The 19339-nt window shown below is 35.2% G+C and overlaps 1 protein-coding gene across 4 annotated transcripts in view; it reads right to left on the reverse strand.

The window, feature by feature from the left end:
• The window catches only part of LOC100329039 (liprin alpha), a 144786-nt gene that overhangs the window by 49068 nt on the left and 76379 nt on the right, over positions 1–19339 (reverse strand). For all 4 annotated transcript variants that reach the window (XM_085499732.1, XM_085499731.1, XM_085499730.1 and 1 more), the window contains exons 2-4: positions 7834–7935; positions 3979–4143; positions 3103–3177 (exon numbers count right to left, since the gene is read on the reverse strand). In XM_085499732.1, the coding sequence (XP_085355858.1) occupies positions 3103–3177; positions 3979–4143; positions 7834–7935 (342 nt within the window). The remainder of the gene's footprint in view (positions 1–3102; positions 3178–3978; positions 4144–7833; positions 7936–19339) is intronic.

Below are 19339 nucleotides of genomic sequence, written 5' to 3' on the forward strand. Positions count from 1 at the left end.
TATAACATCTCGTATCGATTGGGTATTGTTTATAAACCGATAAATTTCTCAGACGGCTCAATTACATATCGAAAATTTGTCAATGGTGCCAAGTGATCAGATCACCAATTACACACTTGTGGGAAATAAATACTTTATTGCCATGGTGATAAGACTAAAGGCGTCACTGCGCAAAAAACAGAAAAAAGAAAGAAAACAGCAGCGTAGTGTCGCGTGACATCTAAGTCAGTGTTGTGTAACCTAACAGCAGGCATAAGTAGACATCAAACACTGTCAAACCAGTTGTCGCAGTCACACGACTCTCATCAACGAAAAACACTTGCCTTGCAGACAGTTTTTATTGATTATGCGTTGTATGACTAAGCGCCAGCTTGATATCATTTCATAATAATTTTAGTTTTCTGAGCCATGGCTGAAAATTGTTCTGCTTTCTTGTGAGTCGATATGGGAGGGGGAGGGGAGGGGGTATAAAGCAAATTTGACACTGGTACATGTACATGTAGGTTTTGGTAGAACAAGAAAGCTTTTAAAGTGATCCCTGAAATATATACTATCAACAATCTCTGGCAGCACAGTACTAATGGCAAGTGGACATCCGTAGAGACAAGTGATACTGGCTGCACGGAACACCGACTGCATGGTACACAGACTACAAGGTACACAGACTACAAGGTACACAGACTCGGGTGACATGTCAATTTGCCTATTAAACTGAGAAATTAAAAAATAATATCATGAAGGAGATAAGTACAAACATGTGGGAGGAATGGAAGGAAATGAAGCGGGAGTAAGGAGAAGGGAAGAATAATGGGGAGTATCAAATATTCTAACCACAGCTAATTTATAAAGTCTTCCACCCATACCCCCCCCCCCCCCATTGTATGTTTACTTTAATCTAATTTTCACATTTGAAAAATAAGGGAGCCGATGGCTAAAACTGCACTACAAATTGGCATGAAAAATTATGGTCTTTTTAATATGATTATGAATATAAAAAAAATGGCCGTAGGTAACACAGCACTCCAGACTACTTTAGTAGAGTCGGTATAATATAATTGGTTTTCAATGATATACTAGAATCACAATAAAAGCTTACAATATTAGCGACCAATGTGCCATTGGAGACTCAAAAATACATCAGTTTTGAAAACATTTTCACAACTCGTACTATATCTCTGCTCAACTTACATACATGTACATGTACTTCAAGATTCACAGGTCATTAGATTTGAGCTCACATAAAAATTTTTTTAATTTCTAATCCTTGTAAACTACATTTCTTAAAATTTGCCATGTTCCACTAGACCACACACTAACTACAACCAAGATGATTGAACATTGATAGAACCAAAAACCTATAAACAACTATATCATACCAAAACAAGGTACGTGCACTATATACATCCCCAACCCACCCACCCACCCACTCCCATTCCCAGGCTGGTGAGTATCCCCACCCCTAGGCTGGTAAGTATCCCCACCACCAGGCTGGTAAGTATCCCCACCCCTAGGCTGGTAAGTATCCCCACCACCAGGCTGGTAATTATCCCCACCCCGAGGCAGGTAAGTACCCCCACCCCCAGGATTGATAAGGAAGCTGACACCTAACGTATGCATGGTTAATAAACCATGCAAAATAAAAATATAAATTGAAATGTCATGTATCGTTTAGAGACTTCCTTGTACAGAAAAAGAGTCCTATCAAATAAGGCGAGACATTCTTATCTATAGCTTAAAATAAGGTGCCTATTACTGCAGATTTAATATCCTTCAAAGGGTATACAGGGGAGTATAGACATTGTAATACAATGCAATTGGCAGGCCAGATTGCCCTAACTACCAACTTATGTATTTAATTGAATCAATCTTAACTGTAGCCTTTATCAATCATATATAATAGGGTAGTTCTGCAGACTACCCCAGACATTATATCGGCTATACGTCCTAATATCTCTCATCAGACCTAAAATCAATCATCACTGAAATTCACCATTTATGTAAATGAATTCACTCTACCCAGGATTCATTTCTGCCTACTCTCTGATGTGTTCTGTATCGGTTCCACTAATCGAATTCCTCTTTCTTTCATCATGTTTTTTGTATTTGTTTATTTGCAAGTAAAAAAGATCTATTCTTGAGTTTTTAAATGTCAAGTAGGTCATGCATTATTGAACTATTTGATGGTACGTCAATTCTCACTAGGCCAGCAACAGTAAAGTATTTTCACCTCATCATATTTACGTACCATCAGCTCGTTTTATTACTAATGTCTGTAGCACGGTGCACCAAATAAATTTCTATACATTTTCCACCCAATTAGCTCTACTCAAAAAGCTTTTTCTCTCTCTCACCGTCCTGCATTTAATTTTAGAAGCAAAGATGACGGTTCCGGGCTATGGATCTAAAACGAGGGCTTGCAAATATCAAAACATGTTTCAATCCCCATGTGTGTCTGGGCTCTGTCACAAAATGATTTGGTTTACCGGTGACACACAAAACGTTACAAATTGTTTGCAAGTCCAGTGCACCCAAGTTATGTCAATCAGATAAAACGTCGTCTGAAATACCGTACAAGCTCTCTGGAATGGGAACGAATACATCGCAACTACCTGGCGGAAATCTGAATTGAACTAGGGTTACAGAAATGTAAGTGTTCAAATCAATCTAAGTATCTCTGAAAAAATCAGATAAATGTTTGATTCCACAAAGTTAACCTTGGGGAAAAGTTTTTTTTGTTTTTTTTAAGTGGCCAAAAACAATTACTGGGCATACCAGGTGAGATGATTTGATGGCCCAGGGGCCCTGTAACATGAATCAATTCTAAAACAAAGAGCTGATGATCCTGGGACCCTGTAACATGAATTAAATCAATAACTTGACTTGCAGAAGATGCATTATAATCAATTATAGAGCAACTGTAATGAAAATTCACCAGAAACAATTTTGAACAATTCAGTACGATAAAGAAACAAGTTGTTGATTAAGCCCACAAATGTTAATCATAATACACATGTACATTATGGTTGCTACGGCTCAGGTCAGAACTAATAATGAAAGGTCAGTGAGGAATATGAAAGACTGATTTCTATTGGTTGAACTCACCTCTTGTGTGGTTGCAGATAATTCATCTTCTAACGTAGCTACTCTCTCCAACGCTACCCTTAGCCTTTCTCGCACCTGTGTAAAAACGAATGTTTTTTTTTTGTTTTTAACATCAATTGTCTCAACAATGTAGACAGGTTTATTTCACACCAATGATAAGCAATCAAATATTTAACCACAGACGAAAACATAGTACATTAAGCCAAAGCATATTCCCCTCTTATCAAACCTGATTTGAACCTGTTTTCAAAAATGTAGGACAGCCATTTTTAAAATTTGCATTTTCTTTTTTTCAGTAAAAAAAAATATTAATACCTAAACTAAAAATAAGTTAAGGTCATTCTGGTCTAGTTAAAAATAAATACATTTGAAATAATACAATTATTCTCTATCGTATGGTTCCGCAATCAATTTACTGTAATTTGTATGCCTTACACAGATTGTGGACTTGTCTGCATCTGACAGGTGTTGAAAGTGAAGCGTACTCTCAATGAATGATAAACTGTGCGATGATTATTCTAACACCCTACTCTGATACGTCGATCACGTCCCTCCCCACACAATCCCCGATATCAACATCTACAACCTCCCCTACACAGTGCCCAACGACATCATCGCTTATCACGTTTCTGACACACTGACAGACATCAAACACCTTTCAAGACCACAATGTGAACAAACACAATCACTTGTATGTCTATTACTGGCTTAATGACCAATGATACTGCGTGATTACTCACAAATTTTAAAATGCACTTTTTCAATTCAGTGCTGGTAAATTATAGGTCTCTTTTCACTTTATGGTCATTACTCATCTGACAAGCGAGGATTTTCTTGATTTGCAACGATTTAGTGCAAACATAACATACTACTCACTTTCTCATCTAACGCTTTGTGGTGTTCAAACAACGATTTGAGAGCTTTCAACACCTCCACCTCGCTGGAAACACCAGCCGGTGACGAGGCTTGACGTTTCACTACTGTCATTCTCAGCGATCGTTCATGTCGGGAGACAAGGCACTCTAAATGTTCCAACAATAACTGAAACGAAAAAAAATTAAAATAATTAGTCAATTAAATTAATTAGTCAATTAACCACATTGCAATAATGATGACAGAACTCCTATCCACACATTTCATGAGTGCAAAATAACGTTCCACATACATACATGTATGAACCAAAATTTTACCCATACTCCTGTCTTGGTAAAATAGTACGGGGAGTCATGGTGGAAACCCAGTCCGACATTCAAAATAACACGACAGAGCTGACATGACAATGCATTGGTCCTGTATATACCACGTTACTGATCAGTTTAAGGTACAGGCGCCAACATAAAACTCCATTCAAAACATTTTTTTTTCATGGTACTCTATTGCAGGTGCGCTGCTAATAGACGACATATGGTAGCGATACTCTGATATCAGTTGACATGACTTATTGACAGCCAGAAGTGGTATTTGGCACAAGAGCAGTCACAATATGTATTCCGTCAATTTCACTTTTCGCTTTATACGGCCAGTCAGTTTTATCAAACTAATGTGAACGAATAATACTTGCGTAACACATTACTGAAATAAATTGTTTGAAATAACTGATAGTTACAGACACTGTATTTTTGACACAAAGTGCAGTAATAGTTTTTCCCACTACATGTACATCGAGTGGTGTCTTGTTTCCAAGATCGTATATTGCCCAATTCATACAGTTCTTTCATTAAAAGACTGCATCGTGATACATTGTTAAGCGGAATATAGCACTACTCCTATCTTCCACTTCATCAGTATGTCCACTGGAATATCTTTCAGCTTGCCAACTCGCAGGTCACTTTTTATAAAAAAGATTCTTTGATAAAATTGCGTACATTGTCTGTCATCACATTCAGACACTAGAATTTGATCGGCAGCTTCTTCCCATGTGAATTTTAATCACAGATTCCCCGGCGAAACTGACAATTCCACTTTAAATCCATCTTTAATGGAATACCCCCAACCAAGCAGCCAGGGATCGGTGGCTTTTCAAAACTGCAACAGCTGCATCAGCAATATCGATTCACTCAGGGTATCGGCCCAATATAGAAACATCTACACTACTAAATAAATATTCTATTTATAAAAAGTTGCTATAATTATAAATTGCCAAGCGAATCACTGTTTTAGGCAATGGTCCAAATTTGAACACTCATCAGTATAAACACAAACGATAACTTTCGTAAGTGATCCCTGCAAACATTGAGCTAGATCGCTCCCCAAGGTACTAAGTGTTTAAAGCCAATAAGATAAGGAGTCTTAAAGGGTTCCTCAGTTTAATATCTACTGACTCTTCATGAGTTATCAGTATGGAAATTACTTACATGCTACAGGTGTGTGCGAAATACTGTTTGTTGCACAACAGCATCAATGTATCATGGGTAATTTAATTTCTAAAGCTAAATAATATAGAAGTGTTGTATGCTGCACATGTTTGAATATTGTGTAAACAAACAAATTGTATTCTACACACTTTCTATACATCATATGGGTACTATGTCGACAGTGCCATGTTAACCTTTTCCCCGCCTTTTGTCATCATAAATTCACAAAATAGTTCTGTTTATAGTCTGCACTTTTCTTCAGAAGATTGGGTTCAATAGCCAAATTTTTGAGTAAAAACTAACTCAAATTTTGTCTGTTGGTTCCAAAATTAGGGTTCAATTCCAGAAATATTGAAAGACAAATTTGGGGCGAGAAAGTCTGGTGGTGAAAAGTCAACATAAAATATGTTGAAAAAGGGAAATTCAGAGGACAGATTGTATGAGGTTACCGGTGGTAATATCAGTACAATGTATGTACTGTAGATCTGTATATTCTGAAACAGAATGAGATGTAGGGCCATCATGTATGTGTGCTATAACACCGCAAAAACTGACATTCACATTATCCCCCTCCCCCTGCTTCTTCTTCAATCTTGTGCTCAATCAAAACCCCGCTTCACTCAGTGGCAATAACGACAACATCCGCAACCATTCGAGTGCGAAGTAACAGACATCTGTCCGGAAGGCATATTCATCATTATTAAAAAACCACGTTCGCATCCCAACTACCAACTCAAAACATGTAATATCACAAAGTAATAGCATAACTTGACACAAAGTATACAAAGCGACTGTCAGCTCTATACAAGCATAGTGTTTTATTGCCAATGCCTCTAGCAACAATTTGGGGTTATTTAAGTTCTATCCATGCATGTTAGTTTAATAAAGAGCTGTTATCGTGCCCATCCATTTTGATTAGCTCCACACCAGCACTGCATACACAATACATTCCCTATTTTTCGTCAACACTGAAGTTATACCTCACCATGCAAAATCAAGCTGGTTGCTTTTTTTTCGATATATACATATAAACAAGCAGCCTGTCGGCTGAGATAGCTTCGCTGTTAGCAATTCACATTTCAATTAAAGAACTGAAGACATCATTAGAAAATGAACAATATGTACAGTGTTGAAGCAATCAGACCTGCTGTTGAAAACATTACTTTTGATTTGAGAAAGAAAGAAAACCCTAAGTTTCTTTTTCGAAAGAAAAGTTATTGAGAATCTTGCCAATCAGTTCGCAGTCAATGCATTAGTTATTGTTAATTTACAGATCAGAATAATATGACTAATATGACGCGGTGTTTTGCGGCCAAGATGGTGAGACAAGAAATGCTCAATCCAACACAGACGTACAACTGAAATATACATACATAAAATTGTTTAATATTTTGTTAAGTAATGGCCAAGCAGCTTAGAGACTTAGTTGTATTTCCAATCGCTTTGCTTAAAAAGTAAAATCCTATTTCTTGAAAGTTAAATGCCTTTGTTATACACCGGAGGGCTCAAAAGAGATTTCAGCGAAAATGTCAGCGAAAATGTCAGAGGTTTTCAAATTAGATGACAGATAAAACATTGTTTAATCTGTCATAAATTTTGAGATGGAATGAGAACAGGACGAATGATGGATAAACGAGAAAACAATCTGTCCATCCATCAATCAAACACAAGAATTTGAAAACTTTATACAGGAACATTGTTTTCACCAGGAAACGATTTCAAGAGGCAAAGTTGTTTCATCAGTTTGGGAAATATGACACAATTACCCATCCATACAGTACTTGAGGCAGACACATAAAGTATATGATTTTCTGAACAGTGTAAATAGTATACTACAATAAACAAAAAATTACCTAATCTGTTGGTATTAAAATGAGATATTTTCTATCAATCCAAGTTTTATTTTATTATTAATATATATATATATATATATATACGTGGACAGAGAAATTAAGACACGACTACATGAGTAAAGTTCACTCTACAGTACTGTTTCGTAAGGTACATGGAGTACCTCACTCATCAGGAGTTAAGACTTTATTAAATAGACCACCGAAACCACCATATTTAAATATATATATATATGCGCTTCTCATTACAATACAAACAGCAAAATAATCACAATCGTAACTTGTCATAAAAAGAACGTAACCATCCTGTGGTACTTTGCTACCCCCCACTCGCCCCATACAACAAGTCTATGTTAAATAGTCAATAACAGTATACACTTTTTTATACTACCAAGTAAGCTGTAAACGAGGATCAAATCCGCACACTCCTAGATGATGGGAGGTAATGTTGTCATGTGACTGACATAAAACGATACATCCATTATCAACCAATCGTATCATGCTTTACAAATAAGAAATAATCTTACCCTGGTGTTATTTCTTTCTGCTTTAAGTTCCGCGATTTCTTCTTCTCGTTCAAGAATTTGTTCTCGTGACTGGTTCAGTTCTTTTGTTAACGTTGCAAACTCCTGTAATAGAAAACAAGAAAGCAACCTAAGATGAGATACAAACTGGTTGTCATGGAAACTGATACATTGTAAAAAAAAATTCAATTAATATGTAATTTGAGGACGTTTGTGGAACGAAAGTGCTCGAATGTCAGTGACTCACAGATTCCAATGAAATGTTCAATGCAACAAAATTACAAAGACTTAAAGTATGGTATGTACAACTTATAACAATATCTTTTTAAAAGCATTTTTTTTTTAAATATACAAATATACAAAACAGAAAATCACACATTTGAACCATCAATCACACCATACATTCAGTAAAAATCACACTCCAAATAACAAGGCTTTAACTTTTATGGGACATCAGTATTACAAGGATACCACAAAGTAAAACATTCCATATTTGGAATACACATTTCCTAATAAGGTAGGATGCAGATACATGTGAATTATGGAATTATGATGACAGATATATTGATAGGAAATATTTTTCTAAGATTTATTTGTTAATTTGGACCATTTTTCATTGGATGAATGTCTGGATCAAAACTTTTGAAAAAATCATCCCAAAATTATGCAGGTTCTAATTCTAATACCAACCCGCCTCCTGACACTGTCATGAGTAGAACAGGAAAACACAAATAAGCTCAAGAATGCAAAGATTAACCAGTTGAACACCATATTGTTTCCCACCAAAATAAAAGTATAACATTTTACAAATTTCCAAGAAGTTTTCTAGGATTTATTTGTTAACTTTGAACCAAATGTATAAAGTTCGTCATTGGCGACATGTCTGTATCAAAACAAAAATATCAAAATATATTTAAAGGTGACAAAAGTTGACTTAATATGCCAGTAAGTGTTCACAGGATAAATGTGACTAAAAATGAATGTCAAAAATATTTTTTTTATCAAAATAATGATTGATGGCAAATGTGTCTATGGTTTGGCATCTTAGCTCACTAATAATTTATTGCTCTTATCACTGAGAGTACATGTTACTTCACACACATCACCCAAATATATGCTTATGGATTTATTTCATAATTTATTTTCATTTCTACACCGTGAAAAACAGCATGGATTTCCCAAAACTGACAGACAGATTTCAGCAAACTCATACACACAAAAATTAAAGTAAATTTATTATAGTTCAAATTCTTGTATTAATGAATTCTATTGTAATTTTTTTCTTGAAAAAATTAATCCACCATTTTTTTAAATTTGAGGAAAAAAGTTTGAGTGAAGTCAAAATTCAAAGATACCAATGATAGGTTCAAAGTTGATTCTGACTTCATTACTTTTATTTCATTAAACGCAGCTCATGGCATACTATAAAATTCTTTATTTTAGCAACAATTAATTTTTGCTGAAAAAGACATTTTGGCTCTTTTGTATGAAATTTATTTTTGCTGATTATTGACGAGTTGAGTATTTTTGCATTCACTGATTCATTCTTCCAGTGAAAACAAAGTAATTTATGTCAACACAGACCTGATTAGTTTTAATGAACTATATCTGTAATCCCCACCAAAAAGAGAAAAGTACTTTTATATTTATTACATGTACTATTATTTAATGCTGTTTCCCTGTTTTTTGGTGAAATAAATTTATTCATTCCTATATATTATATTAGTCAGCAATGTATGATAAAATAACCCACAGTACAGAGACTTAGATAGTGGTGTGTCTAGGGAATAAACACAAGACATCTTCCACGAGATGCAACATCAAGAAAGCAAGATCCAAGACGGCGAATCAGTTCAATTAGCAAATGGGAGGCTACAGTCAGTGAGAGAGATGGACACGTGCCAGAAGATTGTGACAATACGTGATTTATACACATTGCCGTTTCAAAGCATAGACGTCTAGAGGTACTTGTGGCCGATTGTGACATTTACTAGTAATGTGTAATAGCGAGGAAAGTGTGAAAATGACAGCAAAATGAAGTGCGCTGTTTCTTTTCAAAAAATGTAATGTACATCACATCAATAAGTAACAAATTCACAAGTACAGTTACAAGTACCTCGTAGAAAAGAATTCCATAGTCAATATCCATAAACCGCAATTCTGAGTTCTTTTTTTTTTTTATACACTGAACAGAGACAGGCATTATATTAATAAAGACGTTTTCACATTAAAAGAACATTTTTTTTTCTTTAATTTACACTCTAAAGGGGAACAGAGTTACGAGTTGTCATTCGCACCTGCTAAGTTCCATTCACGTCATAACACTTGAAACAGATCGTTTGTAACCTCCAGTGAATGATAAAAGTGGAAAGGGAAAAAAAAAATCATGGTGTTTTAATATAGTCTATTTTTAGTGTTTGCTATGAAGCAAGTGTCCTGAATCACCTCTTCTATGTTTTTTTTTTTTTTTTTTAGGGGACACAATGGTATTGATGCTGGTTTCTGAGCAAATGTCACACTGTTTATATTTAGTACAGCAAATCAGGTTTTCAGAACACCTGACACATCTCCCATCAATTAGTGTACAGTACTTCAGATCAAACAAATTTCATTGCTCTACCTGTCACCTTTGTCTCCCCATAACAATCTAAGGTTAACCCCCTCCCCCGAGGACAAACTGATAAAGAATAAACAGCGCCATCATACCAGTATTTTGTGTGTGTGTGTGTGTGTACCGGGTAGGTGTCAAAATAATTAGTTCAGTAAACTCCCATGCTAGGACAGATTACGAGATAATGTAACTATGACTACTGTTTGTCTCTTGTGCTCATACAAGGCAATTACTATTTACATTCAAAATAACTATGTTCCGTTCAATGTGACCAAAATGGGGTTTGACTGCGATGACAATTTTGCCTATATTTTACGACTAAATGAGGCTCACTAAATGCAGGCAGGAGAAAATTTCAAGTTGACTCATTCTAAACCATATTACCAATCGTGTTTATTAAAGTGAAAGTACAGTTACCATAGCAACCTATCAAGTTGACAATAATAAAGAAGTGATGAGGATGATAATAATATTGAAAACTTAGTTTTCCAGCACACCCGCTGAATTTTCTTCCACTAGCGCCCTTCATTTATGATGCATACCCACGTTTTTTGATAAACATAGGAAAGCATGGTGGGGATCAGAAGACCGTATATAAACGCAGTTTAAATGAAATTATCTTGATCAATGATAGAACGTACTTTTATTTTGAAGAATTATCTAGCATGCTAGCCTCCAACTAAAGATAAAGTAACAGTGAATTCAAGGAAAAACAATCACAGGCAGTTTTCACTGATAACATCCAGTCTTGGAAAGCAGCTAAAATATTCAGACAAGTGAATATCAGATCAAAACTGCTGTGACCTTTGTCGGTAAACGTTGAAAGCTATTAATTGTGTCATGTATTATTTCACAAATTTTAGACTGAATCCTTATCTTTGTACTCAGAATAATAAAGATACGTCATTGACATACTGTATTAGGGAATGTTTCGCTGTTGGGACAAACTCGTTGCATCCCAGGGAAATTTCCTGAATTAGAATGTCTCACGAAATTCGCGAAAACGGTTTCTTACGAAATAAAAATGGTTATTAATAAATAGTCTTTCATGTGACTTTCCCACATTCATGAAAATTGAGATTATTAAATACGGTTCACAGTACTACATTTCGTAGTTAATGATTCATTACTCCTAAGATATTGGAGCTGATCCAATGCAGCACTTGCAGGAAAATGTGAAATTAACAACCGTACTATTACTAAATTAAATTACTGTATAAAGTATATGACTACATTATGTATTATATTTATAGAATATACTTGAACTGTCAAAGACTATTGATAATTTGAGACGTGATTGGTCAAAAACCAGATACAAGTCACTGAAGAGTCAATATTAACCAATCAGAACAAGTCTTACAAATTCTTTTGTTTCGGGACTTAAATCAAATTAAGAAATCAAACACTGCTACGTGCGAGCTTGGAAAACACCTTTCAGTTCATCTAACTGCGTTATTGTTATTAAAGTTGTAAAACACAATGAGAGCAATGGATATTTTTAGCGAATCAATGTGCTCATGAAAAAGGATTGCCATTAGTATAATGCCTAAAAGTAGGGTGATAAAGAATGAAAGATTGCAGATCAATGACGATGATATAAAATCTGCTGTATCAGATACGATGCCAAAACCACCATGTCTTTTTTTCTTCTCGTTTTTTCATCCACTTAGATTGATAAATAATACCGTTTCATTTTAAAATTAAAACTGAAAACACAGCCTAAATATTAATAGTTAAATTTGGACATGCATTCAGCAATGTGATGGACGCCAATTATGAAAATTCAACTTGTCCATTCTTTTCCCACGCACAAAAAAAATAGAAACACAGTAATTAGTATTGACAGTGCAATGACAGGGTCAAAGGTCGACTCATTTTCATTTTCATTGTCAATTATTACATTCATTTCGCGGTAAATTTAATTAATTATTCTAAAAGTCTTCACACTCATCAATCCTCAATTTGCAAGTAGAACTGATTAGGTCAAACTTAAAGGGTCTATGAACGTTATACAAACACAGACCCTCGGTAACTATAAAAAATAAAAATCCAAATGAAACACTAGAATACCATATTTTCTTTCGTTCATCAACGTGAAAAGCTAGAATTAACAAGAGTACACTCAAAAGAACGGTATCCACCACACAGAAGTGTAGCACATAATGAGACCATTAAAATGACACCCAGTGAACGCTGCCAGTGATTAATTGAATGATAATCTTCAAGTATTAAATCTGCCTAACGAGAAATGGCAGTTTGGATCACTCGAAAGTAGATCTTTGTCGACCATATTTTCCAATCACATAGCGCTGTTTCTGGACACAGACAGATTCAGTGAATTTCTTTTATTGCAAACGTTTTTTTGCTGGATCAATTTACGCAGTATGCCAGACAGGATTACTCGATATATCTGTATCCGGTTTTATGTAAATGCATTACGTATGTTTGTTTTTTAATCCATTGTTATTCGGTATGTGGTATTATCGTATAAATACAATGCATATATCAATATTAAATAGTCACCTTTTCAGTATTATCCAGTATTATTGAGTTAATGGTATTTTTTTTAGATGATGCTTACTTCAACATAGTGAAACTAAGAAAGCCTTGCCCTGCTTCTACTGCGAAATCAACTGAATGTGATTAACGCTAATATACATTATGTTTCATTTCATATCTCATTACAGAATGGTAATGGATATCCAACACCATAGCATTGAAGGGCAACAGTCGTCGCGCAGCGTCCTGTTCGATATGGGACTCATGGCGACGTATACAATGCCTGTAAAATACATTGTTTATTTACATGAAATTCGAACATGCGCTGCGCGCCGACCACCTCGCTTTAAGGATGTTTGCCTGTTAACAATTTAGATCAAGTGTTGCATCTACATATATTTGATAGTAATATCAGTCTCTGCTTCCACTGATTAACAGCCAGTAGAACAGTTTACATCTCTCAGCGTACCTATAGTGGGTGAATAGAAACTTTGGGCCAATCATCTCATGCGAACCATGGGGGTCATATGACGAGGTGTTAGCCTCCTCTTTAGCGTAAAACCCGGCGAGAACAGCAGCCTCAACATTGCCAGGATTTTGAACAATATAAAAAAAAAAAAAAAAGAGTTGTTATATTTGTGAAAGGAAATGATTTTATAAGTTCTCGTATCACTGTTTACCATCATTTTTTCACATTCAACTACTAGTATATGTCATGGCTTAAAATTTCTGTGGCTACCAATGTGTTCTAATGAAAACGAGGATTTATACAATAAAGGTATATGTACGGTGTATTCAATGAAAATCTCAAGATCTTACGAGTTTCAATCCTTGTAAATTAAATACTGACATGGTTTAATCTGGGGATGTGTGCAAGAGTGGAACTTCACAAATATAATCACAATTAAAATTTCCACAGCAACGACCTCATAAAAAAAATGTTTGGTTTTGGTAAGTTCAAATGGTAATGCATGAGAAAGTTTTTGATTGTTATATTTTTATGAAATTAATGCAGTTTAATGCAGTGTTTAACACTTCTATTTCACAACATTCCTGCAATACAACTATGCAGACTTCAATGATGTCTGACCAGAGGTACTGGTCCTGCGCTCTCCTCATACAAATTGATGTTTTCGTGTGTTGCCCAAGCAACCAGAAGATGTACAAACATGTAACGATCTGTCTCCAAGACAAGTACATGTGCCGGTTTATATGATATATACAGCGCTATATGTTACAAGATTTGTTTGTAAAGACCATGGGAAATAAGGGAAGTTGAAAAAATCTTGATTTGATTGGATCATTTAAACGTTTGTGTTTTGTTTTTGTATGGTAAAGCAAGTATTGAAATATTGAAATGTAAGCCAGAGGTATACCACACACATCATTAAGTATAGTGTTCCATGATTTCTATCATTATTTCTTTATCTAAAATAAAATGGGCAGAAATAGATTAAGAAAAAAATTCTAAATGGCAAAGGTTTCATAGTCACAATTATCACCCCTAGCGATAGTTCTGACTCAATAGCAACCAATGCAACTCAACCGCAGTGAGTAACATGCGTACATTTCACTGCCGTGTGTTGTATTTCCCACAGTGGAGAACCACATGTTTATTCCAAACATAAAGCACATCTTTTAAATCGTGCCATAAAACCACACCCTGAATTTTGATGCCAGCGGTGAATGACCATATAATTGAATCGGCTAACGATTTTTTTTGGACAATAGTAACGTATCTATCAAACACACCTGTAGTTTTATGGTTAAATTGCAAGACTTCAAGTAGATATTAACAAATAAAGTTTTTATACAGACTACAGAATAACCTAAAGACATCATCAAAGTCCCCTTAAGCTTTTCACCACCGGACTTTCTCACCCAAATTTTTCTGCACTTTTTTCTTATAATCATCAACATTTCTGGAAATGAACCCTAATTATGGAGCCAACAGACAAAATTTGAGTCAATTTTCAGTTTTCACTCAAAAAATTCGGCTATTTTTGTCCCAATCTGTTGAAGGAAAGTGCAGAATATAAGGGATGACGTCAAAAGGTCGATGTCGGATAAAAAACTTTTTTTCCAAACCCCCCTACCCCCCACTGAAACTTAATTGATAAATATTGGTCATGGCTTCATACTACATTCACTATTAAATACAAATTGATAATCGGACAGTAGTATTGCATAGCAGTTGGTTGTCGGTTGGGTGTAAACAGATTTTACAAATGCACCTCATTTGACGCACAGATTTACACTCGAACAAAACCATTTTCTCGTCTTAGATGTGTGTTTTTTCCTTTTCGGTTATTTCTGTCCATGATTGGATAGAAAAAAAAACGAACTACAAATACTCCAAGATTTTGTTGACTTCATTAAAAAATAAAATCGTTTTTGTAGGATGGAAACTTTTTGAGGTCAAAACCCCCCACCCCCAAACTAAAGGAAATAAGTTTTTTATCCGACATCGATCTTTTGACGTCGTCCCTAAATAAGACTGTTTTGTGAGTTTGTGATGAAAAGAGGGAACTGGGGGTGAAAAGATTAAGAAAAGTGAATGACAAAAAGTATTTTTTTTAGTCACCTGTCAAAAAATAATTTCACTTGTGATTTTTTCACAACAAGAGAGTGGGCGTTGTAACGAAAAAAAAAAGAAGCAATAAATTTCTCAAACTTTCCACTATGTCTACCTTCCCAGTATACATTGTACCTTAAAGCTTGAAAAATGATGGAAATGAAGACCCCCCCCCCCCAAATGCCCCTCAGCTTCTCCATGGGATACAATTGCCATTTATTGCATTCCTGCCTGATATTATACATACATGTATGTACGGAAAATTACGCAAGTTTGAGTAGGTCGTCTACGTGGGTAAATGCACATTTTTGATGTCTACGTGGAGAACGCACACTTTGGAAGTCGAGAGTGGTAAATGCACACTTTGAATGAAGTACCTTGTAAATGACACAGAGGAGCCGGTAGACCGAAAGACTCCTTCCAACCAGAAGTATGTGTGAAGTGTTAACATGCAATAGCGAGTTTTATGTAATACTGATAGCTTCGAACTTACACCACCAATTACAACGGAATCACAAATGATATGCTGAAACATGTTCCCTTATTACTATTAAATATAGTTACTGGGATATCAAACACCTCATTAATAAATTTAATTCAATGCATCATTTAAACATGTTTATTCATGCAGTACCGCTAACAAAAAAAAACTACAGAGTAGAAGTTAAATTCTGTATAGCCTACTTTTTTTCTCCACATGTTTACTGACACAGATTTTCAAATAGGTAGCCACAAGTTCATATACATATTTAATTTTTTCAAATTATTGTATCAGTGAACATGAACAGCACAGCGACTTTTGTTAAATTTTGCAAATTTATTTAATCACAAGAACTGATAGAGACAAAACGCGCGAGACCCAGATAGCTGTAATATGGTGTCATACATCGCAACTGGGTCAATGAGGTTACCACAAGGCGTAATCCACAGGAGCCAGAAGATAATCAAAGGCGATGGGTATTGCTTTTCACTTATTATCTAAAATGTAAATTTTTCTATTTTTCCGGCTTCAGCAGCATTTGATAAATAAATAATGCACTATCGAATTGTAAATTACAATATACATGATCCCCAAATCCTGGAAATTAACGACTGGATTTATAGGTTCTAGTTACATACGAGTTACAAACGAGTATGTCGTTCGTAAAGCATCAATGTCATTGTCATCCAAGAGGGAAGGGGGCTAAAAATCTGCCCCCTTGAAATAATCATACATGTATGAATTTAATAAGGAAAATCTAAGGAAATAAGGAATCAATGCATGAAGGCTACTTTACAAGACTGTGCCGGATTGGCTACCTAACCCTAAAACCTAACAATCAGACCAATCAGAGAGCAGCTTGTTTGTTGACTGTTTTTTTCTATAAGGCTACTTGAAAGATTGTGCCTGATTGGCTACCTAACCCTAAAACCTAACAATCAGACCAATCAGAGAGCAGCTTGTTTGTTGACAGGTTTTCTCATGTATCACATTCTGCCTTGTTTATATGCTTAAACTTCACTGCATTTTATATGCAATTGGGGGTTCCCGAGTTCGTAGCGTTTGCGCAATCATCGTTTGTGCGCTTGCACATATTGCAAGACCTGGGGTCAAAAAAAAACGAAGGTAGGACAGATTTTGAACGTTCCAAACGCACAGAGTCGTAGTGCACTGAACATCAAAGTTTCCAATTCGCAACGTAAAAATTCCCCTGAAATAAAACTGCCACCATCTTTCAACACTATTATGCCTAAGCAAGAATAACAAGCATGCAAATTATCTTTGACTATAGCGTAATATTTGCATATTTTTTTTTTGTTTTTTTGGGGGAGATGAAAAACTATTTCACGGTCATATTTTACTTTTTGAAACACACACATACCACCTCTATTTCAGTTCATTTTCCAACTGGAAATCCATGTTTTTCAGCTGTCTTAAATAGTTCTTCTAGCTGCCATCATTACGTACTCACCCACACTCACTCTGCTATCTTTAAAAAACTGTTTAAAATTCCGGGTAGCATGTTCTACCGGTGATCTTTTACTTTTTTTATATTTTTGTCCTACCCTTGCACGTTGCTATGTAGGTTACGTATGGGCAAATAGAATTACAACACGTCTGATGCTAAATCAGGAATCGGGAATTACGGGATAACCACTGTTTGATTTTAAATTGTATTGATAATCATATTGTATGTTCTTCTGAGAATTTGTATTTAAACAACAAGGAAACTGTAATAGCAATAACACAACTCTCCGCTCAAAGAAAAAACAGGATGAAGATTACTCGTTGATGAATATGAGAAAGATTACTCATTGACGATTATCAGTGAGGAAACATGATACTCCATTAATATACACCCGGAAAACAGCATATTTACGAGATTTTGATACTCAGTTGAAAATAATTGTGTGATGTTTGTGATGTGCATAGATATGTGAATATACCAGGCGAGTTTGTCACTCAGTTTCATCCATATGGGGTTGAGACTTGTAATTTGGGGAAATCACGGCAAAACATGCAAATGCTTAGTGTGTTGATTTATAAATTTCTCTGTCTTATAAACCAACCTTTAAAAGAAGGATTTGTGAAGGAACAGTTTGACAAATGATATCAGGGTCGCAGAGAACAGAGTGTACTTGAATAGTACAAAGCTGTATATTTAAATGATCTTTCCAAACTCAAATTTGTTCAAATCGGTAGAGCAAGCTACAACATGTGGTGTACATGTATGTGAAGTTCGATGGCAGACGCAAAATTAGTTTGATCGACAAACACGAGATGAAATTTTTTTGTTTTTCAATTTAATATTTTGTGAGCTCAACAATGAAAATGAAATATACAACAAAATTGAAGCATTATATAATGACCCACTTCAGATACAAGTTGAAAAATTCCTGAGAATTTCAATATAATATAAAAACATTGTTCCATATTAATGCAGTACATTTATGCATTTGTGTCATGCTATGATTCACTTCCATTCATTGGTGAATAGAGTAAAAAAAGCCACTCCAACAAAATCATCTACCATTAAGCCAAGCAATATTCATGATTGAACCATTACAGAGTTAGGAAGATCAGAATATGAACTTGTATTTCATATAATTCAATAAACACAAACGTAGTTGAGTAAGAACAGAGTTGACAGAATCATCATTTGTTTGCATTAACATCAAATATTGAAGTAGAAGAGCGAGCACACCTAACCGGGTTGATTTCTGACCCCGGAGAAATGTATACAGAGGAATTAAAGGATGGTTACAGGTTCCCCCGTAACCAGTAGTAAAAAGAGAAGCAGCAGTTTCCAACCTAATGCAAGGCCAAGTTAAGGTGACGGAAGGTAGAAACACTCCCAGAGGTATACATCAGTGTGAACGGCGCCAGGTTGAAAACACATGATGAAGAGTAGTAGAGTATTGTATAACTTGTTGCCTGGCAACTGTACGTCTAAAGCATCTTCTGGGTTACTAGCAATTCGATACAAGTACAATGTACCTACAAGTACTGAATATGCGGTAAGCATTTCCACTGGAAATATTAAATAGGATTTCCCCATGAATTATCATGCATGCGTGTATAACTGCCCATCTCTAAAAATATTAAAATGAAAACAAGCTAAAAAATGAATGATGATGGATTAATTATTATCAGAAAATGAAGGGGATTTTTGCTCATCTAAAATAAACAATTCCCGGTTCATACAACAAGAACAATATAATAATCCTGTTATTTTTTCTCTTAGAACTTCATGTACAACATAGTGGTATGATTGTACGCTTGGTTATCTGTGTAGTTTTAAGGAGTAATCTCAAAGCTCACTTAATGTTGTCATCTGAAATGA

Source organism: Saccoglossus kowalevskii, chromosome 1 (assembly GCF_978046115.1).
Source record: "Saccoglossus kowalevskii chromosome 1, keSacKowa6.1, whole genome shotgun sequence".
Lineage (NCBI taxonomy): Eukaryota > Metazoa > Hemichordata > Enteropneusta > Harrimaniidae > Saccoglossus > Saccoglossus kowalevskii.